Source organism: Plectrocnemia conspersa, unplaced genomic scaffold (genome assembly GCF_051122295.1).
Source record: "Plectrocnemia conspersa isolate PC_06_02 unplaced genomic scaffold, ASM5112229v1 ptg000014l, whole genome shotgun sequence".
In the NCBI taxonomy this organism is placed as follows: domain Eukaryota; kingdom Metazoa; phylum Arthropoda; class Insecta; order Trichoptera; family Polycentropodidae; genus Plectrocnemia; species Plectrocnemia conspersa.
The window spans coordinates 23,034,831-23,050,501 of NW_028277178.1; the positions used below are offsets into that span (position 1 = coordinate 23,034,831).

Here is a 15,671-nt window from a genome sequence, read left to right on the forward strand (position 1 = left end):
TCTGCTTTGTCACGATATATAATACAAGCAGTATAAAATATATAGTACATATAAAATAAAAATATAATTTGTTCTTCAACTAAAAATATGTATTTTGTATACTAAAATTAAATCAAATTTCGCACATTCAACGACAAATTGTAATAACACGGAAAATTTCACGTGTCGCGTTCGTGTTTCAGTTTCGCACATAAATTTCTCTTCAATACAAAATTTTGTCACGCTATATGAAAAATATTGCTATTATATACGCGTCACATGTATACATACAAATTATATAATATACAATATAAATATTTTTGTATAGAAATAAAAAAAATATTTGATAAATTTATTTGTGAATACATCACATAGCACGATGTTATTGTATTAAATAAAACGTTTGTAAAGTGTGTTTGAGCAAAATATATACACATTCATATATGTTATGTGGTATTATACAATTTAAGAGCTCGCTATACTTAAACCAAATTTATTTTATATGATTTCTGCATTTTTGTGACAGAAGATATGTGCAAATTAAACTTATTTTTTTTTTAATTTAGCTGAATTTATTTACTAATTATATTTTTCGTAATATATGTCTATATTTATTTGTACTTTTATAATATTAGAATATTATCTGACGTTATAAAATATAATAATATTATTCTTACACGTCATTCTTATTCATCAGTAAATTCTTATAGAAAAGGTGAAAGCTGTGTTTTCGAAGGGTCGAAACAGCCCAAATTTCGAAACGTGTCAAAACGTTAAGTATGGGATGAGTGTATCCCGCACTCATGTCGCTGTCAAACTGTCAAAAGTTTTCATCTTTTCGTGGCGGCGAATAATGTTGTTATTGCTATTATTATCTTACTCACGTTGCGCCTGGTTACGATGCTTTATGATCGAACTTTAACGATCCTATATCTAAATAGCGATATTAAATGTTACGAGCAAACACCTTCAAAATCGCAAAAATATAAAATAAATGTAAAAGGTTGTATTCGAAAGAACTAACATAATAATATGATATTTTACTAGTCAAAATGAAACATTATGTAGAAGCGAATATGACGTAATAACCAAAACTGAATACGACTTCATAGCTTCCGATTGCAATTATTGGTTTAACGGCGTGCGGTTCGGTGATTAATTATCGAAATTTAACTGCGAGTATAACCACAACTGTGTCATAAAGTGCAATTTTGAATATGCATAGCCAAATTAATTGAGATTTAATTCAATATTACAGTATCTCTTCAAAGTTTTCATGTTTGATCAAACACTAAATAAATACCTATTTATAATATTTATATTTACGTTTAATTTTTAAGAAAATTAGTTTGTCTTCCTCTCAGTCGCTTTCTTCTTTTTCGTTTTGAGTTTAGTTATTCTGGGCCTGATCTGGTTTTTAGTTTAATTTTAAAGAGTTACAAAGTCAGTCTTCTTGTTAATCTAAAGCGTAGTTTTCATTTGATTCTCAAGAAGTTATTGTTATATGATTTATAAAAAGGATGACAAATTGTAAATGAAGAACCTTTATGGTGTTATCAGCTCTTGCTAAATTATTTTAAAAAATTATCCATAGTTTTAATAGACAAACAGCATGGGTTTCATCCCGCCTGTTCCACTAACTTTCTGTCCTTTACCAAAACAGTGACAAAATCTTTTAATGCAGGAATACAAGTGGTGACGTATATATGGATTTTAGAAAGGCCATTGACAATATTTATAATGAGTTTTTAGCAAAAATATTGTCGGACCTATTTTATATTATCCAAGCAGTTGTAACATTCAACACAATTTAGTCCAGCAAGTCAAGTTTTTCTATCAATTTTCTAGTGTCGATTATCAATTGTGGAAATCATCCGGATAATTCGCTTTTTCACTGTTTTCTAAACCTGACAAAGTATTCCACCTTTTCTCAAAAATTTTGACTGAAATAAATTTATTCTTTTAATTTTTAGCAAATCAGGTATGTTTATATTTGCTCTCAAAGTTCCACACACATAAATATTTTAAATAAATAGACTTTTTTAATTTTTTACGATATTATCTATGAACAGTTGATACCATTTTTTACGTACTTTATCATCAGTTTCATGATGTATTTTCTAATGGTATTTCTGTTCCAGAATATATAATAGTTTGAAACTTTAAATGTATCGAGTTACAGATTCCTAAACTATCCTTAAAAGTATGCCATATTTTATAATTTTGTTCGGAATATAATTTCCTCGCCAAAGGATCATTCCTTCATCAAGTGACAATTGCTGTTAGGGCGTGTATACATTTTGCAATTTCTTAAAATAATAATTTATAATATTTTTTATTTTGTAAAGGCGTGAAGCATTTCCTGGCGGGACTGATTTCGGCTCATCTTATTAGAACTGGGTTAATTGACCCATGATTACCAATTTGTCCCTTTCTCGCCTTTAGAATAAGTAATCTAAATTTTTTTTGTAATCCTATTAAAGTTAAAACAACCCATTGTTATGCACCTTTCACAATTTTATATCAGTGACAGTTTTGCGCATAATATTGGTTTATTTCCATAGTGGGTAATCGAAAAAAATAATCTCCAAGAAATATACTTGTTACCTTTGGTATGCTTTCTACGTTTTCAGGTAAAATTTTTACTCCTGCAATACCTTCAAATAACTATTTTTTTCTGGGTTGATCAATCTGAACTTCTATTTTTAAAATCATTTTCTTCTGTTTTGCTTTCTTGCAGGTTCATTATTCACAAACTTGGGTGAGGTATTGATGACTTATCACTATCACTTTCATAATATAACACGCTGTTTTCACAAACACTTGGTGGCTCTGACAAATAATCTGCAAAATTTTCTATCATAAGTGTGTCTTCCCTTTGACAAGGCATTAAAAAAATTAACTAAGCAGAATGAAAAAGCACAAGGAACACAAAATTCGGAACGGAGGTTTTTGCGCGTAATTAACAAGTAGCTTACGAAAGTCTACAGCTTTTTATATTATAGATTATATTTCAAAGAAAAGATTTTTTTGTTTGAAAGGGATCGCATTAATGAAAGCATTTTCTTTATTTTTATGGAGACATTGTGTTGCGAAAAATTTTTATTACCTGTCTAGTTATTAACCCTTAAAAAGGGTAAAACTTTAAAAAAAATTGTATAAATAGAAATGTCAATAAATATATGAGAATGACATTAACAACTAAATAAATGAGTATGGATAATAAAATTGATTAAATTTAGTGTGGTCTCAAGCTACGTGTGTTTTGACCGAGTGTGACGTCACGTACCTTTTTGATATATATTTGTTGGCGTGGCGCTAATTTGAACTCTGAATCGCCATCAAAGGGAATTCTACAGTTCATACATCGAAAAACAAAGCATGCACGCGAATTGTCAATTTGACAATAGCACCAACGAATATCGAGTCGTGTGCTGTGTGGTTTTTAAATTGAATGCTCGTATGCATGTGTGTGAAAGCATGCGAATAAATCAAGTATACGAGATCAATACTTGGATTATGCGAAATGTCTAGAATAGTTTTTGGTATTTAGGTGAAACTATGCAATTTTTCAATAAGTTTAGTGATAAATGGGTAATTGAAAGAACACATACTTCGGAATTATATGCTTATTCTGCTCCTTAAACCTATTGCTAACAAATATTTATCATTTAATTTTATAACGACGACGAGCGGCGGTACGCACGAGGTTTATCCATCACCAGAATGGCAAATACGCGAGACAGACCGCCTCTCTTTATTCTCCAGTATGCCATTAGTATTTCAATAAATTACGTCAGAATGTAGTTTTACGTCTAGATATAGTCTTTAAAAAAATAAGAAATCGATATATTTTTGAACAAAACATTAAATCATCAGTAAAAATAAAACCGAGCAAATATTGTGTACGTCGTACATAACTCATACTATAATGGATTAGGTCGGATATCAAGACTATCAATTTGAATAATGACGTCATAAATCCGATGGGCGTGTTGAATTTTTCATCGTTTCCCTTTCATATATCATAATATAGACATATATAGTTAGTTATTTGATACGTAAGAAAATTAACAACTTCGCCGATGTGAGACATATGCACTGCCGCTGTATGTTCGTATAGTAATTCAATCATAACATTACATACACAGGATGTTTCCGCAGATAGAGAGAACTTTGTGTCGGACATAAATTCGACAGATGTTCGTATACCAGTTTAAACTTTACCAACTCTATTTCGGGAGCTATGATTTATTTCGAGAGAATCGAATATTACTGGTTTATTCAAAACCAGTTAATTGTATTATCTATCATATATGTATATATTGGAAATATAACAAGCACTTGAAATAATGAATTTCGAAATCAAGTTAAAAATATTTTCAGTAGTAAAGAAATAAAAACATTACGGTTTAAATTTAATTAAAACTTTTAAAGCAAAAAGTCTATGTAGCGCTGTGAATGCCTGCAGTAGTTTTAGTTCTGTTAAATAAAAAAACAATCAAAATAAAATTTAATGTAAGATATTTTCTACAATTCCTTGACGAAGTTCTAAGTGTATTATGGAATAAAAAATGACACCTTCTTGAGCTTCTTACATAAAAAAAACTTTTCAAAATCAGGTTAATTCACATCGCGTGTATTATTCGTTTCGTAGAGGGCGTAATATGTTTTTTCTCTGTAATAAATACGTATAAACCTCTCGGCGAGAACAAAGAGGAAAATCCGTAAAATCGCAATTATACTCGACGGTTTTCCGCGCCATTGAACTTATTTTTCCGTTCATTCTGTCGTTTCCTTTTATAACTGCCTTTGTTTCAGCAGACAATTGCTTTTCATGTTCCCATTATATAATGTGAAAATTTAATGCCGAGCGAACATCACTTTTTAATTAAGCAGGCATCGCGTCAAATAATAATTTTCTTATTATATTATACTTATACATATATAAATTGAGCAAATTCTACTTTAGCAGAATTGTTGACTTTCCAAAGCGAGCGTTTAAAACCTTGTGTATTTTGCATTACCTTTACGTCCAACTTTAGGGATTGACAAATAGATCAAGGTTTTCGTATACACATAATATCTAGTGATTCTGTTCCGGGATTTACCGGTCGAGATTCCTCGGGAAAGCAATCCTAGAAATATTTAAAATAAATCTCTCGAGATTTAAGCTATATTAATTTTTAGTACTGCTATTATCAATAACGTATTTTTAATTTAGTTTTGAGGAAAGTCAAATATATTTCTAAGTATTGCAGTTAAGTTATTAAATATAAAATAAATTAAACTAATAAATTGAAAGCAAGTCATGTTTAAAAAATTTAGATTTAAATCGTTATATTTAGTACATAAATCTTTACTTTAATTTATTTTTGTTCTTTAAAATCAATCATTGTAACATATTAGGCGTTATTTTAATGCGTTTCAACGGCGTTAACGCCAATTGTCAAAACCTACAGGCAAGTAGTGAAACAACAGACAGAAACAAAGTATGTAATTTAGTTACATCTATTAAATTAATTATATGCTATTATTACAAATAGCAGTCAACATACATGATATTTAGAAAAAACTAATCTGTAATAATCCATCGGAATAATACTAAATATATAATAATAAATAATTATTATTCCACAGACACGATCAAAAATCCAAATTACTAGGGTTCAAACCCAGATCTTTCAGATATCATTCGCCGACTATAATGGTCTATATCGTACTAGTCAAATTTATAAAATGAGATATCGATACATTAAATTAATGATATAAACAATGATTTAGAATTTATAAAAAATATAATGGTAGATAACTCAGATATTGCGTCTAGCTGGAAATAAAAAAATAATTTAGCTTTAAAAGAAATCTACTAGATGTTTAAATTAGATTAAATTTAATGCTGATGAAATTCTAATCTAACGATTAATGAAATAACAGACTTAAAGGTATGGTTTTATCTTATAATAGATAACAAAAGAATAAAAGATTATATACATTTTATAAGAAATGTTAAAAAGTTTTCTTTTTATTGGAAAATGCTACGAGCTTACTGCTCTTATTTGTTAATTTTTTATTGTAACAATGTTGAATTTAATAATATAAATATTACATTATCAGTAAATATTAAAAAGGATCAAACTAAAAAAATACGAATAAATTAATGTAAATAAAACAAATAATGATGACATTAACGTTAATGCTACACATTTTTAATAATTAGATTGTGCGAAGAATTGATCAATGATTTTCATAATAAATAAAGACATTTATTAGAGCAGTGATTCATTATACTGATGTAGATTACAGCTACAGAATGCAATTTTAATGAATAAATGAAAATAATGTGACCTCCGAAAATTACTCTAGATAAAAAAAATTAGATATCGGCCAAAATAAATTTCCATAAAATCTATTTTTTAAGAAAATATTTTTCATTTTAAATCTATTAAGACATGTATATATTATTTCTATTTAATCCCAATTCAAGGGGGTAGAAACCGTGAAGCTGTGCTGTTGAAAGATCAACAGTATGGAGAGGAGACACCGACGGCGATCATACATAAATTATGTTCGCTATTAAACGACTAAACTTTATATATACCGGTCAAAGATTTGCTAGGTACACTGTTTCATATTTTTCAACTTTTCATATAAACCGAACATTCACCGGTTACAATAATATTTTTTTTCCAACTTCTTTTCTGGAGTCTTCCAATTACACATTGATCTGTTTAATGTTAGGCTACGAGAACCTGGTCCAGTTCATAACATTTATTGCACTCTAACCTTCGAGTTTTATTTATTTCTATAAGAAACGGTTTGTGTCGGACCTTACAACCTCTGAGTCTCATATTTTTTAGCCTTTTTCCTAACGCCCGCAAATAAATGGATGGCCATCCGTTTGCAGAGACTTCAGCAAACAGTTTTATAGACGTTTTTTGACGATTTTTAAGAGACTCACAAATCAAGATTCGATCTTCTTGGGTTCATGTTTTTCATTTTCTTCCAGTTTTTGATTTTGACTTGTAATAACCACATTCGTTTAACCGTTTCAAAGCATTTTGAACAGTGTGTCGTAAATAATTAATTGTGTTTTATAACAAACGATGTCAAGAGGAAATCAAGAGATGAGTAAAATCAGCAAATAAATGCTATTTAAGCCTAACAAGACAAAGCAAATCGCAGACACTATCTCGTCGTACTAAAATATCGCTCTACAAAACTCTGATCAGAGAAGTTCTGACATAAAGTTCAGAGAGCTAACGGCAAAAAAGGCCGAAAACGTGCAACTGAGTGATAAGACATGCAATCCCATATAAAAACTCAAGATAGCAATAAAAAACGATTTGTTAGTTTTTAAAAACGGCTAAAACTACCTGCTAAAATATTTCGGTCAAACTAACAACAAACTAACAACATCACAATTTTATTTAAAAAATAAAAAAACTAGCATGGTAACCAAACTAAGCAAAAATGAATACAACATTTATTTATGAAAAAATATTTGCAATGTTAAAAACTGTGGCAGTGATCGTGTCTTGAAAACTAATAATTAATAAAAATTAAAAAAAAAATTATTTTCATTTTGTTTTAATTTTTAATATAAAACATTTTTACTGTTTATACTTTTTTTCTAAAATGTTTTTGAACGAAGATACGATTTTTTGAATTTTTTGAATAGCCACCATTTTGAAACGAAATAGTGGATATAATTGGCTAACAAATATATTTGAAATGTTGACAAGTTCTATTTTTTGGCAAAAAAATTATGCTGAAATAATAAAAACAGCGGAAGTTATCGTGTCCCTAATTTTGAGTAAATTCTATATTTAAACCTATTATTTTAAGGCAAAATGTGTTTAAAGGAAATTAAGAAATTAGGTTAGGTTGAGTTAGGCTATGCTACGATTTATTGTAGCATAACCTAACTATCGTAGCATAGCCTAACATAGCCTAACTTAAAAGATTTTTGTTTAAGGGAAAACAAAAATTGATGTACACGTGCTCTCAATTTTATACCTTCAGTACACATTTAGGCGGTCAACAGGGCGATGCAACGGGTGCAAGGTACTCAGGCTGTATATTATGAGGGGGTCCAATTTTAAAAAAAATTTTTGAACCTTATATAAAAGTTAATAATTTCAGTGGTTTTTTTATTTAAAATTGCAACTTCTTTTTATGAATTTATCTACATATAGAGACAGTTACAAGAGCGGTTCAACAAGTGCAAGGCTGCACATTATAAGAAGTTTCAATTTAAAAAAAATATATTAATTTTTATAAAAAAAAATTATTAAGTTTTATAAAAAAAAAAATATTAATTTGTATAAAAAAAATATTATTTATAATAATAAAAAAATCATTTATTTGATTTTTTTAAATTAAAAAAAAAATTTAAATTTTTTTGAATTAAAATTTTTTTTTAATTTTTGTAAATAAAAAAAATTTAAAATTTTTTTTAATTTTTTTAAAAAGCATAATTTTAAGTGACATTTAAGAGCAGCATTTAAATTCACTAGCAGCTCTCAAATAAACTAAACTTGCATTTGTAAAAATATTTCGATATGATTACACTGAAATTTTAAATGAAAATATAATTTTACTAGTGAAACACATTTACTATAACAAATATAAAAATCCTAATACGTGACAATTCTTGGTAAAGGTTTTGAGTTAACAATTTTAATTTATGCATATAATATTAACTCTGGTAAAACTATTGAGTTCTAATACATATAAAAATATCGTGCTACTAGAAATATCTGTCGATTGAAGATATATTTTCAAAAGTTTAAATAAAAACTTTGGTGGTTCTTAATAAGTAAAATAAAATATTTCTTATTTAGGTTTATGGTTAACTTTTAGAGGTAAACTTAAAATATATTTTTGATAATTTACCTGAAGAAGAGGGTGCAGATGTGCTGAAAGGTGGGTGTTAACCAACAGTTTGGTTTCTTGAGTCCTTTCTCCCAATGCATTGCTTGCACGGCAAGCCCATCTTCCGCTGTCTGATATTTCTGTTCTTCGAACGCTCAAGAGATCGTTTGTTACAGATATTCTCAACGATGGTTGAACTTCTCGGAAAACGCCATCGACTTCATGCAACCACCTAAAATAATTTATAGTATTAAAAGGAGTTTTATAAATACAAATTTTAATAAAAAAAATAGACAAATATGTATGTATAAGTAATATAATATAGCAAAAAGAATGTATCGTTATATTTAACGGTTTTGGATATATGTACCTTAATGTAATCATAATGCAATCATAGAACGGATTATACAGAATATACCCACACATACATGCTTCGCCTACTATAATTACATTGTTATTATTATAATAATAGCATCATTATCTACATTATTAATATGTTTGTATATAATGTGGCTCAGTACAAAACATCACTAGTTGCTAAATTAAATTTTATTATATTTATTACTATTTTGCTATTACAATTTTATGATTTTTTACTGTATGATTAGCTACATATATATCAAATTGAAAAGTTTTGCTGTTATATACCGATTAAGGTTGTTTAGGCATAAATATATTTATTCTTTTTGCTGCCAGATGCATGATTTAGTTGTTATTGTTATATAACATACGGATGAAATATATATTTTTTTTAAACTTTAACGTGCATTGTATTTCTTGTTATTATTATAGTCACATTTTTACATAATTTTATTATAAGGTTCAAAACCTTGAATACTTTTGAAAGTGTTTGAATAATTAACTTAGTCTGCGTTACAATTACCTAATTGACACTAAGTTACCCTTGGTGTTTGATTTTTAAATACAATAAAGTTAAGGAATTGCTTTTTTCTTTTTCAGTGACAGATATAGGACGTTTTATTAGAATAAAACGTTTTCAATTTGCCTAATACCCAAAGGGGTAAATCTATTTTAGATGTGATCGTTTTTTTAACATTGTATAGTGCTGTCTACCTCTTATATGTTTAGGACACGTTCTAGAAATTTAGATTAAAAAATAAACTTTTATACACGATAAAATTTTAGTTTACAACCAAACAAAACATATTTAAAAAAATATTAAAAGAATAGTAAACAAATCAAACAAAAAATTGACATTGGACGTAATTTAATGGATTTGTAGTGATTTTTTTCGTTGGTATAAATGTTTTTAAATTTGGGTTAATGCGATAGCTTTTAATTGAAGGCTAATATTTTTAAATATATTATAATTCTACAAAACTACCATATTTCTGAATTATATTACCCAGGTTTGGTAAAATGGATTAGATCTAATTTTAAACTCTTTTTCGTACATATGACCATCGAACTTCGTTTCGAAAACTTACTTACTAACTATTTATATACATATTATAAAATATAATATTTAATATTTTACAAAATAAATAGATTATCTATTTGTATTTAATATTTTTAGCTTCCTTATAATAAAAACAATGTTATAAAATTACTAACTCAAAGTATTAAAATAAAAAATAGAGTAAAAACATTGTAAACTGTTAAATAGCAATATACTATTAATTAGTATTTCTATTACCTCACTATAAAGTTATTAAGATTATGTTTAGTTAGGTTTCCAGTAATAATTCAAACAATGGTTTACTATTATAGGCTCAGTATAAACTGATTAAATTAACAGTCTGGCGAAATTCACTGTCAACGTGAGAACAATTCACTCTGAAACGCAACAAAGTCTTTATTAATCGCCAAGACTTAACGAGAAAATGGAAGCAGAATTTTAGGAGGACGACGTCATGTTTTTCAATCTTTGAGGTCATTGAGATCGTTAACAATTTCCCGCCGAGGCTGTGTATAGTGTATATTTTGAACGCTCATAAAGCTTAATGGTCCGAGGGAGCACAATGGACCAGTAAACTCCGGGGCTCAGACGAGACCCCTAGGCAACGCGTCGGATCGTAAAAGAAGTTTAGGTGTAAAACTTTGATGACTTAATGGTGTTGTAGCAGGACTCGGGCATACAGTGTAATCTCTCCAGCACTATTAACTGGCAACCGCGGAAATGAAATATAACCCCGACGCGAATCACGACCCACAGTGTTTACGGTGCCGTTGCCTAATTATGCAGACGATATTTTACCGGAACGAAGTGTGCACGTTTCTTTAGGGAAGTTATTAAAATCAATATTTAAAATGATTCTCCATTAAATAAAGGTGGGAAGAAAATTTTCCAGTTTTATTTCCATCGTATACGTCTTTGATTTTTACTTATATTAACCTTCAAATATACATCCATTTTTTTAACCATTGTTTACATTAAACAATTTTAAAGTTTAAGGTTATGATTGAGTGTCAACAACGTTTTCCCCGAGAAACTTAGAAGAATAGGAAAAAGGATTGCATAGACTTCGCCTCTCTAATATACGTCCCTCTCTGATGAAGCATGAATGTATTTCTCCCAGATAGTCTTTCATATATGATATCATTGTAGTGGATTTATGGTCACCATTACAAATAAGAATAACTATTTAGTGAAACAATGCCTATTGCTTTGCTTCGAAGTTTAAAGGGGTAAATTACATAGTTTAGTGGTGATAAATGGTAGAGAAGTTTTAACCAAAGTGATTAATGTTTATGGTTTTAATGGCTTATGTCTAGTATTAATTGTTTATATACTTCTTCACTTTTCTAATATAGCGTTTTATTTTAAGACCTTTGGTAAAATGACATTTTCTAATGAATAATTTTATATAATTTTCTACAAGGTATACTTGTTTTTATGACGATTTATCAAAAGATTTAATGTATCTTTTGATATTTAACGACCGCGAAAATACTTATTATTATTAAGTTTGAAGTTTATAATTTCTTGAAATTTTTATGTACAAGTATATAGAAAATCTTAAAAACTCTCTAAGATGCTTAGTAAAAAAACATACCATATGATATTTTGAGTGAGTTTTTTTTTTTGAAAAAATCATTAGATGTATTATTAGAATCATCAAAATAATATTTTAATTTTTGTAATTTTTAGGTAGATTTCTTAAAAAATATAAAAATATTGACGACACGATAACTGCCAATAACCATAAACAAAAATAATTTTTAGAGAATTATTTTTTATAATATTTGCAATAAAAAGTGCGATTTTTTTCAAAAGTTTGTATTACAGTTAGCGTGTTAAAGTAATTATTGCATTTTTTTTATTCCTAAAAAGTTTTCAATTATCAGGTTTTGCAATTAAAAATCATCTTATTCGTAACTAAAGATCTTTTGCATAATTTTAACAATTTAATTATATAATCGCACAGTCATCATTGTTTTATAATTTCCAATAATTTTGTAATGAACCTATGCAACTTAAATAAAAAAAATTAAATAAAAAATATATAGTATATATAATATATTAAAACAAATCTCGATCCAAAATATTATTTACTGCAAATAAGATTTTACTGTTTAAGACTCGAACCCAAAACTTCTACAAACCCTAAAAGGCATTGTACCATATGAAACCTTCTGATATGGTCAAAGTTGAATTTTATGACTTATCAGTCATATATTTTTAATATTGAGTACGACTTCTATTAAAAATACTAAGTAATAATGTAACTTACGTTATAGTAGGAGTTGGATTTCCTTCTGCAGCGCAACTTATATGTATATCTCCTCCTCTCCGGATGGTGGCGTCTACTACTTGAGGTGTTGTTATTCTAGGCGGAGATGTTCCAACGTTTTCTGCAAACAAAATATTGATATACATTAATGTATGTAATATATGAAAGACGTCATTACCTTAATAAAATAACTAATATGAATAAATATTTTTTTAACCATGAATACTAAACGAAAATCGCCTTTCTCTTTGAGTCGCACTTAATATTACAAAATCAATGCGGATTGGTTTTGAGTTCTCTTTGAGATGTTTCAGTAGGCCCGTGACGTCTGACACGGGGACGCTTTGATGTCAGTGCCGAAAACTTTTCTTCAAACGCAGGTCGAAAGCGTTTTCTGGTCGTTTGTCTCGAGAACTTGATAACCTTTTATGGTAGTTTGGTCTCAATTAGCGACTGCCGGGGAGAAAGTTTCGGTTTTTCACAAGTTTGCCAAGTCGAGACACGTACCCCTCTGGTCTTATCGCATTCGGAATTAACAGGTTTCTGCCATTACTCTAATTTGTTGTACTATGCTAAGATAGCGTTGTTTGTACCGGTATATTTCATATGAATATTATGTACTGCATAGTATATATCTCAATACATTAAAAAACATATCTTCTGAATTTTAAAGATGTTGATATTTTTTATCAGTAATTAAAATTAAATAAATATTTATATAGAAAAAATATCAAAAATATAAAAATGTAAGTTTGCATTATATGGGACGTCGGAATTAATTGAATTATTGACATAAAACTACTTGTATGCAATATATATTTAGGTCTTTCACCTGTAACTTGTAGTTTAACTGGGTTGCTTCTTCTTCGTTCGTTAGTGAGCGTGTTTTCAGTGGAACAAGAATAACGAGCTGCTCCATCGTCTGACCGAACTCCTCGTATGTGTAACTTGTTTCCAGTTACGACATATCGACCACCTAGAAACATAAAAAAATACATGTATGCATCTAGTGTATGTTATTTCAACGACATAAATAATTGACATAAAAATTGCTATTTACAATTTAAAAATATGTATTTATTATTTATTAGTTTAGATAGCTTGTTTTATTTGAGCTCAAGATGCGTGGTTTTCCAGTTCAGTGCGCATTTTTTCGTATGGTTTAGCGTCACTGCCCTAAGGGTCTGCACACATTTATACCCTCGCCTCGTCCCGAAAGGTCTTGTATAAAAGGATCGGCCTCCTTCGAGGATCTTTCGCATTTGCCGCCGAGCATATGAATATTAAGTCGAATGTCATTATTTTTTAACGTACTTCTTCACTATACTTTATGCAGAGGGATTATCTGAATTTAAATAAGTTGTTTTTAATCCTTAGCTATAAGTTAAGAGAAGTACATAGAATAGATTAGAAATCCTTAGATACATTTGCATATTTAGATCTAAAATATTATAAACACACATATATATACGGCTTAGGTATATTTGTGTTGTTGTGGGTTCGAAAGGATAATTTATACCGGCAATTATATAATGTTACTGTATCATAAATTGTAAAAGGGATGCCAAAAAAGATTTAGGTTGTCTACCTGTACATAATAATTTAATGCTGGCGCAATTTATTAAATGCAAATCCCGACCAAAATTCGCTTTCATTTTATGCTTAGGGATATTTTAAATTCAATTTTTATTACTTAAATGCTTCCTTTACTTTTAATACTTTTAAAAAGAAATAAATGCAATATGCAAGTTTGTATGGTATAATAAATTTGTAATATCCCTTCAATTTGTATAATATACAACATTATTTATTTAAAAAACAGAGATGGAAATTCCTTAATATGAAGACAAAAAAAATGTAAAGTACTTTTTCTTTAAAAAAGTAGCGGAAAACAGGGTCTTATCTCGCAATTTTCATGAATATGAAAGGAAAGCACACCCTCCCGATAACTTTAAACGTAAATTGCGTTCTACCTCTCCGTTGGTTTCAACGAGCGAAATTTTACTAATTTTTGTAAAGGCCGAACTTGTGAAACGTGAAAATTTACCAAGTAAACCACAACAGGTCTTCAATATAAAATATATAATAATATATGTGAGCATTGGTGCATGCACAAAAGCTCGTTTATAAAACAAAAGTTTTATTATAAATAAAGCTTAATGGAACGGAATGAAAATATTGTATCAACAAAACAAATGATTAGTAACTTATTAATTATTAAAAAATGTTTAAATATCAACTTATCTTATTACGTCGCTTAGTTTGTATAGATAAAAAAATGTAAAAAATAAAATTTCAAAGAAATACAAATAAACTATCATCAAAAAGTTATAAAAAACTTTTCTACTTACTAAAACGACTGATATGTGATTTATTAAGGATATTTATATGTATATTACAAGTAATTGTGTTTCAAGATCACGATTGCATCCTATTAGCCGATTCGCCTATGGATTTCGCTATCCAGCTCCTTAATACGCTGGCATTGTACATTGATCTATTTAATGTGAGCTACGAGGAGCAGTTACAGTTGTTTTATTCAGTTTTATTATTAAATGTTTGCTTTCTTTTTTATTATATAATATTTTCATGTATTATTTATTACCTTGTATTATATTTGTTATGTATTTTAATACTATTTTTTATTGTTTTTAGATTATAGTGACGTATAAGAGTAACCAGTATGGTCCCTATGGTCTTAATTTTATTTTATTGAGATAAATACATCAAAAAGTATTTTTAATAAGCTTTTTTCAAATACTGCATTATACGGTAATATAGAAAATATTTTTTCAGGTTCTTAACTCTCAAACTAATAAATTTATTTTAAATTGAAAACTTCTTTTATTGCACTATTTTGTATTTTTACAGCATTGTCTTATTTTATTTAATAAGCATATATAATATTGTTGTACAAATAAGCCAATATACTATTATAGATTATTTTTTACACATTTTTATCATCCTAGATAATTTACCTTTCTACTTTTTTTTCGATTAGGTATGTAGAATATTCCTTAAAATTAAATCTTTGTCTATAATTATTTTTTTAATATTATGTATTAATAATAATATCTATATTACTAAAATTAAATTTATACACTTCAGCTCAATCTATAT

The 15,671-nt window shown here is 28.1% G+C and overlaps 1 protein-coding gene across 4 annotated transcripts in view; it reads right to left on the reverse strand.

Annotated features, from left to right (window-relative positions):
* The window catches only part of Dscam3 (Down syndrome cell adhesion molecule 3), a 167,278-nt gene that overhangs the window by 18,503 nt on the left and 133,104 nt on the right, over positions 1–15,671 (reverse strand). For all 4 annotated transcript variants that reach the window (XM_088203786.1, XM_088203785.1, XM_088203788.1 and 1 more), the window contains exons 6-8: positions 13,384–13,527; positions 12,552–12,672; positions 8,878–9,088 (exon numbers count right to left, since the gene is read on the reverse strand). In XM_088203786.1, the coding sequence (XP_088059912.1) occupies positions 8,878–9,088; positions 12,552–12,672; positions 13,384–13,527 (476 nt within the window). The remainder of the gene's footprint in view (positions 1–8,877; positions 9,089–12,551; positions 12,673–13,383; positions 13,528–15,671) is intronic.